The 21,033-nt window shown below is 34.5% G+C and overlaps 1 protein-coding gene across 3 annotated transcripts in view; it reads right to left on the bottom strand.

Annotated features, from left to right (window-relative positions):
* Positions 1–21,033, bottom strand: part of TINAG (tubulointerstitial nephritis antigen) — a 79,405-nt gene that overhangs the window by 31,290 nt on the left and 27,082 nt on the right. For 2 of the 3 annotated variants that reach the window (XM_090282606.1, XM_090282607.1), the window contains 4 exons: positions 18,683–18,833; positions 16,449–16,629; positions 14,916–14,961; positions 11,108–11,231 (listed from right to left, as the gene is read on the bottom strand). In XM_090282606.1, the coding sequence (XP_090138732.1) occupies positions 11,108–11,231; positions 14,916–14,961; positions 16,449–16,629; positions 18,683–18,833 (502 nt within the window). The remainder of the gene's footprint in view (positions 1–11,107; positions 11,232–14,915; positions 14,962–16,448; positions 16,630–18,682; positions 18,834–21,033) is intronic. The other variant, XM_090282608.1, reaches the window with a different exon arrangement.

The raw sequence follows: 21,033 nt of genomic DNA, 5'->3' as shown, positions 1-21,033 counted from the left end.
AATCTCGAGGTTCCTCTGGGCAGCTCTCTCTTCTAAACATCGGGAGAACCATTGAAAAATCATCTCTATTCTCCTCAAAGTTCTGATAATACATCCCTCCTACCACATTTTCCCTCTCCTTCTACTTTCTGGAGATACAATATAAAATGAAGGTATCTGATAGAACTTTTCCTTACCTCGCGAGTACCTTTAATGTTAAAACAGTTTCATCAAAACCTTGTCCTCTCTGCTTTCTATCCCATTATAATAGTTATCACTCAGTCTCTAAGACCGATCTCTTCACATACTCTGAATGCCAATCCTTCCAGCTTCTAGCTTTCAACTTTCTCAAAAATCTTACAATAGCAACTTTTTCATAAAACCTTCCTGGCCTCTCCTTTTCTTTCTTTTTTTTTTTTTTCTTTTTTTGAAGATTCCTCATTTTCTAACCAAAGATTAATTACTGGATTTTTTTTTTTTTCATGGCTTAGTCTCAATCAATCTTTCCTTTTTTCTTACTCTGTTCAGTCCTATCTATCTTCAACACATATTGCCCATGACCTTGAGATCAGTGTATCTGTCTTCTCTGACAACTATCTGCATTTTTATGTCCCAAAGACACCTTAAAATCATCATACACAATATTAAACTCCTCCATTTCACTGCCCATGCTCTGTTCCAAATCCACATCATATCTGCCAGCTTTTCTCCTTAAATACTTTGATCTATTCATGTCTTCCCAACTCTTCCACCAACCTTCCAGGTCAAGACTGTTATCTTTTACTTAGATTACTATAATTTGCCTTTTTATATCACATTTTCATAGTAAAACAATCTTTTAAAATAATACAAAGAAAGATCATTCTACCATCCTATTTAAAAAACTTCATGACTTCCCTTTGTTCTTAAGATCCTTAACCAAATGCTTAACACACTTGACGAAGTTCTGTAAAATGGCCTAAGAATCCTTGCTGTCTGAGATTCAGCAATCATAGCACTGTGTTCATACAATGTTTTGTAACCTCCTGACCTTAGATCCTTTATACAAGCTGTTCTCTTTGCCCGTTACTAAACACCCCATAAATCTCAGCTCAGACTTTGTTCCTCAGGGACATTTCTCAGATACCAAGGTCTAGATCAAGTATAATAGGCCCTCTTACCACTTTTATAAAGCATCATAACTTTACATTTTTATGTGTTTTTGTTTAATATCTAGTTGCACTGTAAGGTCAAGGACTATTGTTTCATTTTTCTCATTCTGTCTATTATCACAGTACCAGAAACACCATGGGTTCCCTTTAATATTTGTTGATTATACAGAAAAAAATTTATAAGTCGTTCTATTTGTGCCCAATTTTAAGTCATGTCATTGATTTATATCAAAGTTTAGATAAATCTCTGACTTGATTTTTAGATGATTCATTCAAACCAGATGTCTTCACAGTCACTTATTGGAAATATGTTTAATTTCTATCACTTTGCAGCATTTTAAAATGTATTTGGGGGTGTTCAACTTAATTTTAAGATTGGCAAGTAACATTCATAATCTACTTGAAAAAACATTTTGTTATTATTTAACTGGTTCTTCTTGGACTATTTTCATGATTGCTTTCCTTTCAACTTCTGTTTCACAATGGTTTTTTCTCTTCTCTGAGTCACTACACAATATTTATATGTAAAAAACCTGATATTGTTGACATCAGACACACACACAAAGTTTAGCACTCAAACTCTGCTCCTTATAAAACACAGTTTGAGTTATCCAACAGCTATGCATCAGTTAGTAGAATATAAGTTTGATGAGCATCAGGATCTGTATCTATTTTGTTCAGTGATGTATCTCTAGCACCTAAAACAGCACCTGGCATGTATATGTACTCAATAAAAACTTGTTAAATAAACTTTCACATAAAAATATGATCAAACAATGGCAAAAATTTGTTCTAAAATTATTTTATTATTCTCATTTTTGTAATATATAGACTATATCCTCAATAAAATTTTGTTTCACAAGGACGGCTAACAATATTAAGGAAATTCAATATTTATCCTGATTATTTCTCTTAATTTTCTAAAATGTATAATTGATTGATTTTTAAAATTCACATTCTAGTGATGATTCCTGAAAAGTAAATGGTATTAATGCACTACATTATCAACTTCTGAATTGAGGATAAAAAAAAATCTCAGAATCTTTTCTGGACAGGGACACTGACGAACTGTGATACATATGGAGAGATATCAATGGAACAGAACCATGGTGGAAAGAACACTGGCCAGGATAAATATCTCAAATACCATATTGTATTTTATTATAAGTCGTACTTTTTTTCTGCCTATTTTAATATCTATAACATTGAGAATCATCTAAAAATCAATGGAGTTTCTTAGTTTAATTGGTAATATTTTCTTATTATTGGTATATAAAATAATGCCAGTCTCAAAATATGACATTTTTTATTCAATCAAATGCTTTTATAACTATAGTATCCATAATGGAGATAAACAGAGGTTTTGAAAAGAGAAGAGAGAGGAGTAAACTAAGATTATTAGGAGCAAAGAAAAACATTATACGTTTTTATCTACCAACCACAATATATTTTATTACCTTATGTTGGAGTCAGTTTGAAGGTGTCTGCCTCATTCCCTAAACTCCTTAAGAGCAGGATTATGTAGTAATCCGCCTTCTATTCCCCAGTGCTGCACACTTGATAGAAGTTTAAATTCATTTATTCAAGTAAGTTAAATCTAATAGCTTTGTCTTGTCCAGAAAAGGCAGCAAACAGAATGTATTGCAATAAATTTACAAGAATATTAATCTCCCTGATAAGGAACATTAACTTACTTGGATTATTTGATTACTCTCCAATTCACTGATAGGTTAATTTTGTGCATGCAGTAATTACCAAATCAGGAATTGCTAATGGAAAATCTACTGCTCCAGGGCACCTAACAATGCTCAAGTGACCTAAAATATTTCTGAAAAATAAAAATATGCTCCTAAAGTATATTTGTCAGAAATAGCCAAGTTAATTGTCACACGTGATATAAATTTATAAAGGTCTCGATTTTCTAGGAGTTTATAAAAGTGAACACACTTCTGCAACTGACACACTGAATATGGAAAATAAGCCAACAGTGTCAGGGTGATCAAGTATAAATACATTCATATCTTGTACAACCCCAGCATGAACAAATTTAGGAGCAGACTGAAGATAACAACCAGTGTGGCTGAATAAGTGATAGAGATGACAAATGATCAGTTCTAATAAATCAAGGAAGAGTCCACATCAATGTTGGCATTTTTAGTGTTCTCTGAATGATAGCAAAAACTATTTCAATCTCCAAGAATATAGCAGGAAGTTTTCCATTCAAAGATTTTATCAGAAAAAACAAAAATTGAAAATGAAACATGCATAAGAAGGAAAGGTTTAGAAGGAATTAGACTTTTAAACTGAAGGAAAATGAAATAGAGCTGAATCTCCAGTTACAGTGACAGTATAAAGGCATTTTTGTTCCATTTATCTTCCTGAAAAGTCATTAAACAAGAATTTAAAAAATAAAAATAAAACAAATTTTAAAACCTCAATACTTTCTATCTTTAGTGAACCAAGCAAATAACTATAATTCTAAATAATTTGGAGGGATAACAGGAAATCACATTTTGTCTCCACCAAAGCAGGAGTTGATGCTGAAAAACAACACTCACTTCAGCCCTCCACCTCCACCTTCTACTTGAATAGGAAAATTGTGCCCATAAAAGTATGTAAGACAGTCCAGAAATATCCTTTCAAGATCTCTATAATGAGGGCCATGAACAGGCCATGTTAATTGGACTCTGTCCATCTGTTTCCAGACCACCCATGGGGGGCTCTCCTGAAGAAGAAATCACACTGGAAGCCCATCGGGCTGCCAAAGTCCTGGCCAGCCCTACAGGACCAATGGTTAAAGGATAAAGCATGCTGAAGCAGAGAAAAAAACACAAAGAAAAGCATATAACAGCAAAGATAGCCGCAAGGGATGTACAGTGAATCCCACCAAATGCTCCAGGCTATGCCCTCAGGGCAGAGTTGATTGAGTGAGAAGGAGTCCTCGAATTACATACTTCAGTCAAATCTGAGGAGAGCCTCATCTCTCTCATTCAACTTCTCCTTACTTTACTTTTCAACAGAAAGCTGGCTCATTTAAAGATGAGTACCAAATGAGAACTAGCATAGACTATATATATATATGTTTAAAAACATCATTATTTCACTAAAAGGAAGCATTTAATATTTTATAGATAAGCATTGTATTAAGCAGTTTGGCTACATCAGTGAATAATACAAACACCTGTTCTCAGGGAGCTTCATTCTAGTGGGGGGGGGGGGTACAGAAAATATACAATGAATATACAAAACTGATTAAGTTAAACAAATGTTAGAAAGTGATAGTTGTCATAAAAATTAATAGATCTTATAAGAGGGATCAGAAACACTGGAGGAGAAGGCAGGTAGCAGTATTAAATAAGACAGTCAGGGAAGCTACACTGAACAGATGAGACCTGAGCAAATATTCAGTGAAGGCACAGAAACTAAGAAATCAGATGACTGATAAAAAGAGCATTTTAGGCAGAGAGAAAGACCCAGAGGTGTGGATTCCTGAAACATCAAAGGACTACTAGAGCAGGAAAAACACAGCACAGATGAGCAGAAACTGAGCTCAGAAAGTTGATGAGGGTGCAGACCAATGGGGGTGGGGGTCCTCCAATCATGCAGGACTTTGTGGGCCATTGTAAGAACCTTGTGTTTTACCCCCAGGGAAATGGGAAAGCTGGGTAAGATTCTGAACAAAGGAGTAACAGAATCTGATTAGTGTTATAGAAGGAACACCCTTGTTTCTCTGTAGAGAATAGACTTTTGAGGGCAGACATAAATGTAGGAGAAAACCTGTTAGAAGCTACTTAAGTAACCCATGTACAAAATATTGGGTAATAGTGGTGATTCAAGCAAAAGTGGTAGTGGTTCTGGTAGTAAAGAGTGGTTAGACTTTGGATACAAGTTGAAACAGCAGTTTCTGACACACTGAAAGTGGGTTGCAGGGAAAGAAATTTCAAGAATAATTTCAAGGTTTCCAGCCAGAACACATGGAATGTGGTCATCAGCTAAGATCGATAAAGTTGATGTTGTTCAACAGGTATAAATATAGAAATCAAGAGTTCGGTTTGAAAGTGCTCAATGAGCCATCTGTTAGGTATTCAAGTGGGGGTGTCAAGTAGGTCATGGAATGTATGAGTCTGAGTTCAGGAGAGACATCTGGGCTGGAGTTATAAATTCAGTTGGTGCCTGGTTAGATGGTTCTCAAAGCCAGGATGAGGTCAGACACTGATGAGTTCATCAGAGAATAGGTGAGAATAGAAGGGAGAGAAGGACCAAGAACTGAGTCTGACGCATGCCAACATTAAGAAGTATAGAAGTACAGGAAAATAAAAATAAAATAAAAACTTGCAAAGAACACTGAAACGTCATAGCCAGAAAAGAAAAACCAGCTGAGAAAGATGGGTAGGTCTGCATTCTGAATGATTAATATAGCAACATGGAAGTCATTAATAACCTTGAAATGAATATTTTTACAAAGAGGACCAAGGAAATAAAAATGATTAGAGAGGTTTAAGAAAAAATAGGTAGAGAAGCATTGAAGAAAGTAAGGACAGAGAGACAAATCCTGTAAGGAGTTTACTGCGAGAAAAGATCATGAATAGAATATGGAGGAAGTGGAGGCAAGTGAAAGTTTTTCTTTTTACAATGACTGAGAAATAATGGCATGCCTGTATGTTGGTAGAAATAAGTTTGACTACAAAGACAAAAACAAAAATCGCTTCTGCCTGTTCTTAGATAGTGGAGAGGATTGGTGTCTACACTACAGCAAGAAAGATTTAGGTAGGAGCATGGATGCTTTATTTATGTAAGAAATGGAAAGAAGTAGGAGAGGACATATGCTGAGAGACGGCATGTGTGATACTGGGAGTTATTTCTGATCACTTTAATGTTTGTGTGTGTGTGTGCATGTGTGTGTGTGGTAAAACAGAACTCAAGGTTATCAACTAATTGCATTAGGGTAGAGGTAGTGGGAATTTGAGGCAAAAATGAAAGGTTTTGAGATAATCACCAGGAATGGAACAGTAAGCAGAATAAAAATCCAGAATACAATTGCCTGGTAGTATTAAATAATTTGTGGTTATAATAAAAATTGAAACCAGTAAAGTTATGAAGTTTTTCCGGCTTTTTTCAGATGCACAACTGTAGGTACAAAATAGGGTGATTTGCATTTAACCCACTTAAGATTTTGCTAAGCCAGTATGATGAACCAAGAAAGGGCAGAGGAGTCCATGTGTGTGTGTGATTATAATGAATCACCATGGAATTTTATTAAATAACAAAGGGAGTATGGGAATCAAGGAGAAGAGGTACAGTTATATGGGGCTCAGATTGAATGGAATAATTCACTGAAAGTATGTATGGAGCTGAGGGACAGCTGGGGCCGGGGTAGTAGAGGGAATAAACTGGAAAGAGGAAGTGATCGAGGATGAAATGCATAGATTAGAGATTAAATTGTTTAAAAAGTCAGGCAAAAGACACATGAAGGCTATACAGCATAAAAGGAACTATTCAGGAAAACTGAGGAAGTCAGACATAGATGCAAATAAATTATAGACATGAAGTCTCTAAATACAGGTCAAAAAAGATCTTAAAAGGGAACCAAAATAAAGGGAAGAGAAAAAATTACAAAACATTTCAGAGGCAAACATGCTTTGGAGAATGAACAGCAAATACTCCAATAAATATTCAGGGATAGATGGGACAGAGTGAAGAAAATCACATACAATAAAATAATAAAGAATTATAATAAAATATTGTAAAAATATAAAAGGAGATATAGAAGATCCAGCTATGTATAATATACACTTTTAAAGTGTATATAGCTAATTCAAGGATAAAAGAAAGATTAATCCGAGTATTTGAGTAGAAAAGGCCACATCCCTTATAAGGAGTCGAAAACATCTGGCTGGCCAGAGATTCTTCAGCAGAAAAACTCAGTGCCAGAAACCCTGGAGCACTATCTACAAAGTTTTAAAGGTTCTATAGTCCTAGGATGTTATACTTATTAAAGTTATTCCTGAATAGAAAGGAAACAAATACTGTCTCAAATTTGTAAGAAATTAGAGACCACAAGCACTAAGAAAGAGCCCCTCTTGATTTAAAAATAAAATTCACCCAATAAAATAATTAATAACAATTAAACTCAAGGACAAAAATGCAAGTTTCAGAAGATATTTGCTTATCATTGGCTCCAATAATATATAAGAAATTATAAACTATACATAGTGATTTCAGAGAAGAATGCAAGTTTCATAATTTCTTAATGTATAAAAATAATATTACTAATATATATAAGATATGAGAGAAAGTAATGTGGGAAGAAGTATTAGAATGATGAATTTCCTCACTTCCGACCAAGATGGAGGCTTAGACGGACACGCTAGGTCTCCCTCTACAACTAGAGAGGAATACAACTACTTCAAAACAAAGGATAACTAGAAATTCCAGAAAATAAAACTACACGGAAGCCCAACATATGAAGTTATAAACCAGCGGTGCCATTTGGGCAGGTAAGAGTTAAAGAGGGCAGCGCTGTTTGCGGTCGCACCTGGGACAGCGGCGGGCGGCGAGGAATCCCGGCTGCAGTCAAGCCCCTGGCAGTGCGGGACCCCAGCGCTGGGGAGAGCAGCCACCGCATCGCCTTGAACAGTGAGGCCCAGGGGGGCGGGAGGACGGATCCCGGTCTCCTAGCTGAATAACTGTGTGAATCCATCTTGGACCCCCGCCCCCAAAGAAAGCACCACAGGGCTGCGAAATAGGTCGCGGACAGGCACCGGTCGCTGAATTGTGACGCGTACACAGGCACTGCCCCTTACAGCCGGCCCAAGAAAACAAAACGCATCTGTCAAAATGAGGCAGACAACTATAGAAATCCCGGTGACACAGCTCACCAGGCAACAGATAGAGAACCTGACAGATGAACAGATAAGAAACCTGTCAGAGGCTCAGTTCTGGGCCATTGTTATCAGGTGGCTTACAGAATTCACAAAAGAGCAGGAAAAAGATAAGAAAGAAGCGAAAAACATTCATAACGAAAGGAACAAAACCGCATACGAGATAGATGGTGAGAAAAAAAAATCCAGAGTTCATTTCAACAAACTGGAATATGGAGAAGGAACAAGCAGTCAACCAATGCAGCGAGAGGAAATGGGAAGCAACAATGAGAGGATCAGAAACCTCTGGGACAGCTATAAAAGGCCCAACATAAGAATCATTGGTTTGCCAGAGAGTGAGGAAGATGAACTAGAACTTGAAAAATTGAGTGAAAATATAATAAAGGAGAACTTCCCAGACTTGGGGAAGGGAATAGACTTGCAGGTCCAGGAAGCAAGGAGAGTTCCCAAGAGACTGGACCCAGGGAGAACCACTCCAAGACACATTATAATCAAAATGTCAAAAATTAAAGATAAAGAGAGAATCTTAAAAGCAGCAAGAGAGAAGAAAAGAATTATGTACAAAGGGGTCCCAATTAGACTATCAGCTGACTTCTCAAGGGAGACCCTGCAGGCAAGAAGGGACTGGCAAGAAATATTCAAAGTAATGAAAATCCAAAACCTACAACCACGAATACTCTATCCAGCGAAATTGTCATTCAGAATAGAAGGACAGAGAAAGTGTTTCCAGGACAAAATAAAACTGAAAGAGTTCATTAGATCCAAACCACTGTTATATGAGATGTTAAAGGGACTGGTTTAAAAAACAGAAGCTAGGGAGATGAAACAAAGGCAAACTAAACAGGCAATGAGAGTGGAAAAGGAACTGTGGGTACGGGAAGCATATTGGGGGGAGGTCAACAGAGAGGGGGAGTGGGGAGAGGGAGGGAGATGATATAGGAATTGGGGATCATGGTAGGAGGGAATGGAATAGACGGAGAGAGGTTGGGAGGAACTGTATGCACAACTAATGGACATAATCTAAAAGGGGGGGGACAACTGGAGGGAGGGGGGCCACCGGGTGGAGGGGAGCAGAGGGAAGGGAAATTGGCACAAATGTAATATTTTAATCAATAAAACACATTAAATCTGAAAAAAAAAAAGAATGATGAATTTCCTCATCTTGTCTGTTAACAAAACAATATAATCTGAAATTGAAATATGAAGCTAAAAATGAATTATTACCCCAGTCACTAATTCTTTTAACATATTTTTATTAAGTATAAAGCATTCTTTTAGAAATTAGTATCTCTTATGTTGAAGACTCAAAAATATCCTATTTCACATAATTTCACTATATTTCATTGAATTCAAGTAAAAGTAACCTGAATGATAGCATTTTAAAATGTCATTATCCTATATTATCTTTATATTTTTATCTCTAACTTTTCATCAACAGAGAGACTTATATGACATGCTTTTCACCAAATGTTAATAATGATTTTGGAAATTCAGTATAACTAAATGAAAAGTAAACACCCAGTGGTTAAAGGAGTATTGAAAAATTGGCATTCTTACACACTGCTAAAAAAAATATTCGCAAAATTTTTCTTGTCATAAAATTTTAAGCACTTTAGTACCAATTTTTCTATAAAATATATCTAGTTATCTAGCCATCTTTCTCTATATATATTTAGGAGATATATAAACTATTCCAAACTCTCAAAGAGGTTATCACGAATAGTGAAATTATCTCTGCTTTTTCCCCCTCATCTGTAGTTGTTTTAATATCCTACATTAACTTGAAATATATTTCAATTCTAAGATGCACATATTTTCACATCTTTGAAATCAAGAAAAGACAAAAAATCAGTAGCATCCTAGATTCAATAAAATGGGAGTTAAATGGAAATATGAGAGTATTTCACGTAAAGGACGTATGATGATTAAGGAGACATTCAGATGATAACTGGTCTATGTCCCTTAGAAGTGACTCAGAGCCCTGGCTGGTGTGGTTCAGTGGATTGAGTGCCGAGCTGTGATCTGAAAGATCACTGGTTCGATTCCCAGTCAGAGCACATGCCTGGGTTGCAAGCCAGGTCCTGAGTTGGGGGTGCATGAGAGGCAACCACACATTGATGGTTCTTTCCCTCTCTCCCTCCCTTCCCCTATCTCTAAAAATAAAATAAATAAAATCTTTAAAAAAAAGAATTGACTCAGTTTCAAAGATTAGTAAGCAGAAGCTAACAATTTGGTTGTAGTAGAGGTTGCTTTTTTGCAGGTTCAATCAAATTTAAACAGGAAGGACATATTCAACAGGAATGCAGGTATTTACCATAATAAGCAAGATGAGAAAAGTGAGGGTTTGGAATGAAAACAAGACAAAAAAAAACAAGACAAAAAAAAAAAAAAATCCCAAAAATCTTTCCTGTAACATTTCATTTGAATTGTAGTGTGCCATTAGGAGAAAAAACTTGCACACTGGACAGTCAGAATGACCCTGAGAAGGCACTAGAGAAAGTGGTCTCAGCTGGCCACAGCCTTTCTGAGTGGGGCCTATTTATGAAATTACTTATTATGGAAATGTAGCCACATTTTGAACCTGATTCTTGTCCTTGCAGGGCTGAGTGTATTTTACTTACAAATTTGATAAATGTTAATTTCACATTCTCACATAAATATAAAAAATAATCTTATATTGACTTAAAGGTGACCCTACCCCCTCTTCCTGCTTAATCTTTACCATTTGTGATTTTATTCAAACCTTTTCACCAAATTTTAACACATTTTGGATTTTTACTCTTGCCTCATTTATGCATATGTAAAATATATTATTAAGATAATATATTTCCCTTGCCCTTGGAACAGATTCTTAGAAAACATTTGCAATAAGTGAGAGACAGGAAATGGTCATTTCCCCAAAAATTTTAAGGTACCCTTTCACTGAACTGAACTTTAAAATAATGACTAAGGATTGTTAAGGCTTAGATAATTTTAAATTTGTATCAGACTCTCTCAATATAAAGGGGAATTTTTGTACCTAAATGCACTTCCTACACTCTTTTTACTTTCATTTTCCAAAAGCATTACATGAAGATTTTTTAAGAATTGCCTTACCCAGTGAGTTTGACTGCATGTGTCCGAAGCTTTCGATATTTTTCTGATTCTTCAGTTGTGCTGGTGACATGTCTATATATCCCTGACTTATAATGGAAGAAATCCTCATGGACTTGCATTAGGGCTAAAACAAAACCCAAGGTAAAATGATATGGTTAAAAACATTGTATTTTAAAAATCTCTAGAAATTCCCATGAAAGAATAAGTGGGAAAATTGCCAGGAGTAGAATTTAAGAAAGAATTTTATGATACAGCATAATTTTGATTTCTGCTTAATTTAATTTGCTACAATATTTTCTTTTTTAATTGAATTTATTGTAGTGACACTGGTTAATTATTCCAGGTGTACAATCCTACAATACATCATCTGTATATTGTACTGTGTGTTCACCAACCCAAGTCAAGTCTCCTTTTGTCATCACGTATCCCCCATTTACTCCCTTCTACCTCCCCCACCTCCCCTTTCCCTCTGGTAATCACCACACTGTTGTCTGTGTCCATGAGTTTCAGGGTTTTGCTTATCCTTTTGCCCTTTTCACCCAGCACCCCGAACCCTTCTCCCCTGACAGCTGTCAATCTGTTCTCTGCATCTATGAGTCTGTTTCTATCTTGTTTGTTAGTTTATTTGGAGAGTATTATACCAAGTGAAATAAGCCAGTCAGAGAAAACAAGTACCCTGTGATATCACTTATATGCGGCTGCAAATTTTCTTACTCTCTTATGAGAAAAATTTTAGTTGTTTGAGTAGTACTTAAGTATACATTATCCCTTTGAAACACCATATATTCTTAATTTATAAAGGCATAATTACCAGGAACTGAGTCTCTTACAGTGAGGAACCACTATACTTGGCTAGTGCTTTGCGATTTCTCCATTAACCTTGCTTCACCACAAGCTTCTTAAAACTTCAATTAAGCTAGCAGTGAAGGGTAAGAGGTAAGAATGGCAAACTGGGCTTAAAGTAATTGTCCTTAATCCTTAGAAATAAATACAAATCTTTTCTTGGTGAGATAATTATAAAAAGCAAACCCTTGGCAAAAGAATTTCATCCTCCCAGCTCTGGAGAGCTAAGCCAATGTTGTATTCTTTAGAAAGTAAAAGCTTATACTTTATAAAGCTCTTCTTCATCCCCTCACCTAAATTACTTCTTTTCTGCATTGTGTGCTTTGTTGAGGGGCTTGGGCAATTCAGGGTGAAGACTTTAAACTTCTCTTCTAGATGTGAATGGCAAGATAAATATACCTTCATAACTATGTACAATGCTTGCCCACCTCATTACTGTGTAAAATGCTTGACTGTCTTAGTTTGACATGCATTTTAAATAAAATAGGAACGAAAGTCACTGGCTAAAATGAAGCTTCTGTTTCAAAGTCAAATGTAACTTTTTAATGTTCTATGCCTTTTCTGATGCTGTTCAAATATTCTCAAAAGAGATTTAATTTTTTATCAACTTTAAAACACATTCCCATAGGTTTTAAGAATTTATATAACTGTGCTCTATGTAGATCTTTGCTTTTGTTCTCTTTCTGTAACCTAAACTTATTTTTAATTCTACATATTTTAGAAGAATGCCAGTGTTATTTATTCAGCATTCTGTTGCCTTTTACATTCTTTTGTATTTAGACTGGGGAAATATGCAATATTAGCCAGGCAACAATGGGCAAACAATCACATTGCATCTACAGGAGGATGAGTCAATCAGTATTTACAAAAATGGAAAAATTTCCTCTTCTACAGAACCACAGGCTTCTTTAGCTTTTCCCAACTCTCTCTTAACCACCATGAATACACTCTTCATCGCTGAAAAACACTGCCAACTAAAGAAAAATGGGTGAGAAGCGATCGCAATAAACTTGAAGGCAGCTTCTTCCTTCAGTTTCTGACACCAAAACAGACTTAATGAACCCACAAACATCTTACTATATCAAGTACTGCAGCGCAATTTTATTTTTGGAAAACTGCAGCAAACTTATACAGAATTAGCATGGAAGGATGAAGCCTGCCTCATTGCCGCTGTCTTTTGCTCCCGGCTCAGGCTGGTGGGAGATAGGTTCTCAACAAATATTTGTTTAATGAATGTTGAATACTTTGCATTTCAACTTTATTGTTTTGAAATTGTATCTATTTATTCCTTTACTCGTTAGGTAAAATTAGCAAACATTTAAGTATATCACCATAAAAAAAACCTAAAGTGTTTTCAGTTTTATATGATAATGATCCAAATATCTTTTGCCTGAAGGGAGAGACAGAGAGAGAGAGAGAAAGAGAGAATGTATAAAAGTAATATAATGATCTGAAGATTCAAAGAGGTAAATAACTTGCCTGAAGTCATTTAAGTAGCAAATATCAAAGTTGGATTTTTGAATTCATCCTTACTACACTAACTGAAGTATATATTTAAATTACACGTGAATTGCCCTTCTCTTATGACAGCCAACAAAAACGACATCAATGTAAGGAGGAAAAAATATTTCTATTTATTTGTTCCAGGTTCTGTGTAATGGCCCAGATTTTTTAAAAATTTAACATGTTTCAGGATAAGTTTAGTGTAAGCTTCAGTTTTTCAATAAATGTTAAGTAATGGTAACAATAAATGCTAATTATTCCAACACAAAAATCCATTTTTCCTGCTAGATGTTGAATCAATACTAATTAAGTCAGCATTCAGCATTTCAAAAAACAAACCTGACCAATAATTGCTTAGATATACATAAAATATTTTAAGTTTATGTTTTGGTTTACTTAAAGTTTTTGCTTAATTTAAATGTTTTTGGTTTATCCTACTACATCTATAAACTATTTTGGGCCTTTCAATGTTCACAACCTGAATTTCCATTTTATGCCTTCTAGATTTATTTTTCCATGCTTTTCAAGGCAATGTTTGGTACAGAGAATATATGGTGTTAGTGTATCTTTAGCTATGCCATGTGCAAAGTATAATTAAGTAATTAAGCAGAGGAACTACTTATCAGGGGTGATATATTAAAAATCAGTCAATGTACAGTAAGTAGATTATTTTTTTATTTACTGTTTGTTTACTATCCATCACACGTTTTACAAAATTGATCAAAATACAATTTTATAAAACACAAAATCTTTTTTAAAAACTAATTTATTTATTTATTTGTTTGTTTGTCTATTTATTTTAAGAGAGAGGGATAAGGAGAAAGAGAGGGAGAGAAACATCACTGTGTGGTTGCCTCTCACTTGCGCCCCCAACTGGGGACCTGACATGCAACCTAGTCATGTGCCCTGACTGGGAATCGAACCAGCGACCCTTGGCTCGCAGGCTGATGCTCAATCCACTGAGCCACAGCAGCCAGGGTCACAAAATCTTTTTATAGAAAAAGAAAAGTACTTTATTTCTACAATAAAAACCTTGATTTTTTCAATCCATTACCTGATCCATTTGAACTAAAGGTGAGAAAATTTCTAATATTATGTATGATTTTTAAATAAGACTGAACAATCAAATGGGCTCCATTGCTTAGTATTTTATGTTTGACTGTCTGCTTGGTTCATGATCACTTTGGAAAGATTTAGCAGACTTTCATCAAATGTTTCATTAATATTTAAGAATTCAATTTATGGATGAATCTATTTTCTTAAAATAAAATGACACCTACTGAAGTTATTAGGTTAGCGTATTTCCCATGATTACACTGACCTTAGTACTTTTGAACCCTTATGAATACTCTAAAAGGAAAAAATTTTCTTTCATATATTAAGTTCCTTTTACATGACCTAAAATGTAATGTTGTTTATTAAAGGAACAAATAACACACAACCATTTTTCATACAAGCTTACCTTGAACTGGTCCATTATGCATGATTTCTTTCATTATTTCAGTTTCCTAGAAGGAAGAATATAATTGAGCATGATTATTATCAGAGAATACTAAATCCACTGTCTGGTGTATGTTAGATGTTGTACAATAAATTTAGGAGTTACACAACCGAATGTGCCTGGACCACTTGCCTTTAATCATGCTTTGAAATACTCACATGTGAAATGCCCCATTGATGAAGTTGCTAAAAACAAGATCCACCCATTTATTTCATTGACTTTAACACTGATAACAATTTTGGAATGAAGAGAAAATATAATCACTTTTTTGGTCACAAAAAATAATGACGTTAAAACCATATTTAATCATTGGTGATTAGTGACATCTCCATTCTTTTGATTACAGGAGCAATTCCAGATACATGTTTAGTGAAATTCCTCAGTGCAGATTTAGCTTACAAATGCTGATACCCAATATGTAATGCAGCCTTTAGTAAAGAACCAGGTTATTAATTAATTCATTCATCTATGCACATGTATCAGAGAGTATGTATCACCAGAAACCCGGACAGAAACAAATATTGACCCTGAACCTATCCTCAATGTACTTACATTTTGGTGAAATAGAGAGTAACACAACTAATTGCATTACAAAATTCTAAGTTCTTTTACTGAGACACACTCAAAGTGCCATAGATGCAAAAAAGAAAGGGAATTTAATCTTACCTAAGAATCAAGAAAACCTCACAGAGAAGATCAAGTTTTGACCTGGACCTTGACATATATGTGGGATTTCACCAAATGGAAATAGGTGAGATAATCATTGGATAAGAAGAATCATCACTTGGTTAAGTAGAGAAGCGTGAAGGAACATGGTATGTCTAGGAAGCTGACAGTAGTCCTTAAATTAGATGCATTATGGGTAGGTGGAGGGGTAGATACTGGCTGGATCAAAGTGTCTATGAGCAATAGGTCAGGACCAAATTATAAAAGCCTGTATGTCATGGGGAGAATACTGGACGTATCCTACAGGTAACTACAGGTAACTGGAAGACAGTGAAGGTTCAGATATTCTGAAAGTGAGAAGCTATGGGTAAGATTGATATGATGGAGTAAAATTTGCCACTGCTCTTAACATGACAAAATGGAATCCAAGGGTATCATCTTCTTACAGCTATGGCTACTTTAATCATTTTGCGGAGTAAGGCAAAAAATGATAAAAGCTACTACAACAAATAAAATGTCAATAAAAAAGGATTTGATTTAGCTTCTACTTGTCAAGTATATTAATTAATTAAAACATAATTTTAAGAACTTTATTTCCATGGATTTTTTCAATGTAAGGCAATCATTTATACTTCTAATACTACAAAGATCAGAAATCATACACAAATTGGAAGTCTTCAATGAGCACTTTGTCAAAAATTACATCTCAAAACAGAGCATTGTCTTAGAATGTAATAATTTTAAATAGTTCTTAAGTAGTTTTAATAATAGCAGAGCTATATATTTTGATCAAGTTAACCACTGCTAATTCTTTCCATTTAGACTTACATTAGAAGAGACTCTGTATGGAGGAGAACATTGGTAGATCCGATTAGATTTCTCAATGTTGTTGGGACATGGCTTTGTGGCATGCCGTTTTCCCCGCCCATCAGACCTACTTGCCATGGCACAGACATTACTGGTAGCATTCTGGTCCTTGAAAAGTGGGTAGCATGCATGGGATACCAGTCTATGAGGAATAAGTAAAAAAGTAAAAGTAATGCTTAGGAAAATGCCATAATATCCTATCTATCTGCAATTTTACTGAGTTAAACATTCTGTTTCCTTACATTTGTAATTTTCAAAATGTTGACTGATTCTAAAAAAGCAGTTCACTGATGTTATAGTCTCCTCTGCCCCCTCTTATTTCTTCATTATAATTTTTAAAATCTTTCTTTAATCCACTTTAATAAGTAATTCTATCTCCATTATAGAATTTCATGGAGATGAAAAGTGACTGCCAATAAAATCTGTGGTAATATTAATAGAGGAAGTACTTCTTCATTATGCATCTATAATTACAATGTAGAAGAGTCAAGTTAAATGTAAAAAAGATAATAAATTTTATTATATTTAGATGGGGTATTTGATAAATTATATGTTTCAGAATTAAGGGTATTGTTTACCTTTTTATTAAGTTATATATACCCTCTCCTAAGACTTCAACTATGTCTGTAGTTCATAATATTTTGGAGAAATAGAACGTGTTAATATAATATTTAAAGTTAATAAAGCAGAAAATTTTCAGATATTACAGAAAATATAAAGAAAATAATTTTAATCTCAAATAGAAGAGTACAAATTATTTGGCTCATTGAACAGAGAAGCAGAAGGTAAAAAAAATAAAACTGGTTTTATGGATATTCAATGTTGAATTGGTGACAGAAGTATAAAATAGGATTGGGTCAAGAAAATTCAGAAGTGTTCAAGAAAGTGAGAAAATCTGGGCAAAGACCATAATTAAAGCAAAGCCATTTTGAAACACACTGCTTCAAAAAACATCTTGCCTTAAATGGGATAATGAGTGCTGTCCATTAAATTGTGTCACCCCAAATTCACATGGTAAAGCCCAAACCCCCAGTGTGATGGTATCTGAAGATGGGCTCTTTAGGAGATGATGAGCTTTAAATGAGGTAATGAGGTTGACACTCATAATGGGACTACTGTCCTTATATGAACAGGAGAACTCTTTCTGCCTACTGTGAAAACTTAGTGAGAAGGTAAGCCAGAAAGAGGGCTCTCATCAGGAACGAAATTGGCCACACCTTGATCTTGGGCTTCTCAGGGTCCAGAACTGTGAGATGCTAATGCCTATTGTTTAAGACATCCAGCCTATGTTATTTTATGTTAACCTAAGCAAACTAATACAATGAGATTTAGTTGGGTCTCAATGACCATTTTTAATTTTAACCTACTACAGGGCTTTAGTTTTTATTGTAGTACAAAACAGGAGCTAAACAAGCAGTAGTACACCAGGAAGGTATAACCCAAGTTGTCTATTCTAAGCAAAACATCTGAGAGGAAAAAATTCTTTTAACTTTGTTGCCACTCACCATCTGACCCAACTGTTCAATAGCATATATCTGTTCTATAGCAGGTCCAGAGCAGTCAGTGCATGAGGAAATATAAGGTGAGCCGTACATATGTATACTACTAGTTATCACCTGCAGTTTACTTAGCCAAATAACTCAGCTCTTAAGTACATGAGCTCTCAAAGTAGACAGGAGGTTGTTCTGAGGATTATCAGAGTGTATGAGAGTAAAGAAATGCAACCTCATCAAATGGGATGGGGTCAATTAATGATATTGATAAACTGAGGCAACTGTAAATTCCTTTTTACTTTATTCATCTGATTCTTAATCTAATTTATCTGATATTATCTACTCCTATACCTGGGTAACTGAAAGGTTCAACAGAAGTATCAGTGGTATCAATTACTGTATTCACTCCTTTTGTTGCTCAGAGCAACAAAAGAGCAATGCTTACTTGAATCTTTCTATTAATTTAGCTAGGAAGTAGACATTCTTTAAATAATCATTTTCCAAGAGCTTATAAACTCAGTAGGTACAAAATATAGCATATATTTATATAGATTTAGCACATATATATATATATTTGGACATTTTTTGTAAAAATTTAGAATGTACATATATATATATATATATATTTTTTTTTTTCCCCTTATTCTAACCCTAAGCAACCCTCCTAAGAATCCTAGAAATACATGTTGGGCAGCTATTTACCCACGTTTTCTCAGGTACCACCAAGCCCTATCGACGCTTCCACTGTTGCATCCATGGCGGTTCTTGGCACAACAAGAAATCAAATTCTGAGGAGACAGATTGGCTGTGTATCGCCCCTTAGACTGAATTGCTATTCGGTCAGCAGCCACACCTATTTCAAATAAAATATTGATTAACATTCAAATGGTACATGATATTTCTAATAATTTGCACACTCCTTTCTATTTGAACCCTAAACTAGTCTTCTAAATTTCATGTAATTTAAAATTAAGGCAAAATATGATTAATATATTTATATATTCCAGTAATTTAACTGTACTATAATTTGTCATAATTTCTGTCTGATTTTGATATTGTTCCATTTTCTTATCAACTTCAAAGACTTTTCTACTTCCTTATTTCTTTCATGTTCTATATACTTCTGAATTCTTCATTAAGAAATCAGTCAAGTGAAACTCCTTTAGGATCAGGGCCATATGCTACTTATATTTGCCTCTCATACACCTAGAATAGTATCTTAAATACAGTCATGAGTAAATTTTTTAAAATAATTTATTTATTTATTTGTTTATTTATTTTTTGTAGAGAGAGGGGAAAGGAGAAAGACAGGGAGAGAAACATCACTGTGTGGTTGCCTCTCGCTCGCGCCCCCAATTGGGGATCTGACTGGGAATCGAACCAGCGACACTTGGCTCGCAGGCCGAAGCTCAATCCACTGAGCCACAGCAGCCAGGGCCTAGTAAATATTTTTTAATGAATGTAACTAAACTAAGGAAATAAGAAAAACTGATTGTAGAAATAGTATTTGAAAATTAATCTATGTTAATCTGATATATTAGAATAAATTGAATTTTTGGTATTTAAACTGATATGTAGTTTAACTGCCCAAGAGATCATTCTTAAGTTATCCAGATAGTAAGAATCTGCATTATACAATATCTGAAAGCTACATAGCATACATATATATGCTTTTTATGATTGAACTTTATATTCTCTGTTTAAATACTTTCCTAGCATGGTTGTTGTTAATCAATTCAGCTATTTCATCAACACATATTTATTAACCACCTACTAGATGATAGCTGTGCTAAGCACTAGAAATTATAATGATGAATAAGAAACAAGATAGTTATAATTAATCAATAGCAGAAAACTACATATGTTTTCATTTTGATCATGATGCCATGATTAATATGAGTAATGAGATCATGAAAAAAAATTGGGTAGGTGCCTTTTTGGTATAGATTGTTTGTTGTCATCTGGTATAGTCTCAGTCTTGATGTTTAATCTCTTACTTTTAATTAAAGGCAACAAAGTCAGCATTTCTTCTATGCAACCAATTTTCTTATAAAAAGTTTTTTGTTTTGTTTTTTTGTGCATCAGAATTGTTTGGGTACTAAAATCCCTCAAAGTACTTATTTAAAATCATTGTAAAATAATTTATTTTACAGTTATTTATTTACATATATATTTCTGCATATACATGGTTTTTATGTAACTATAGCATATGCACAATTTCATAGTACAAATGCTGGCACATTTCAGATGTTCAATATATTTTGACTCTATAACCTCCTCCTTCCTTCTCAATTCCCAACTATTATTGTTCTAGGACATACCTTATTTCATAGGAGCAAATGACATCATACCTCTGCTATTCTCAATAAAACAATTCCCTTCTTCATGAAAGAAAACTGAAATCATTTGATGCTTTGACTTTCAATACAAAAGTTCAGAATCAAATATAAATTTTTGTAATGTTCTTATAACTATCCTTTGGCTCAGAATATACTTTACAATGTAGGGAAAACAATATTCAAGAAATCAGAAACCTAGCTTCCAGGATCATTTCTGATACTGCTCAGTTTTTGGCTCTGGGTAGGTCACTTTACCTATATGTGCCTCTTTTACAAAACCAGACTTGAAAAAGATGACCTGGAAGATCCCTCCCAGTGCCATGAATCTGGAGGTTTCGACTAAAGGATAAATATTTTAAATTCTGATTTGTACAGACATTTCTGAACCTCATTGAAGGTTTAACCCAAATTCACTAGAAATACTTAGAAACGGTCAGAAGATTATAGAATGACTCAGCTTAGCAAACTTTTTCACTCTCTTTGTGAAAACTTTTATTGGGCTTCACCTCTGAGACACACTCTATTATTTTCTCTGCTTATTTCACTCTATCTCTACATTTACTCCATGGCTCGTATCACTCCCACCATTTCCAACTTCTTCGCCTCTTCAGCTTCTCACATCTTGCTTGAATTTTATGTGAGTGAATAACTGTTCGTTTATCAATGTATATGTTTTAATGTCTTATTCTATTTTATAGCTTTTAGCTTCTTTAA

Source organism: Furipterus horrens, unplaced genomic scaffold (genome assembly GCF_987537825.1).
Source record: "Furipterus horrens unplaced genomic scaffold, mFurHor1.1.pri manual_scaffold_6, whole genome shotgun sequence".
In the NCBI taxonomy this organism is placed as follows: Eukaryota; Metazoa; Chordata; class Mammalia; order Chiroptera; family Furipteridae; genus Furipterus; species Furipterus horrens.
The sequence above is the reverse complement of the archived record's forward strand: the minus strand, read 5'-3'. Positions and strand labels throughout refer to the sequence as shown.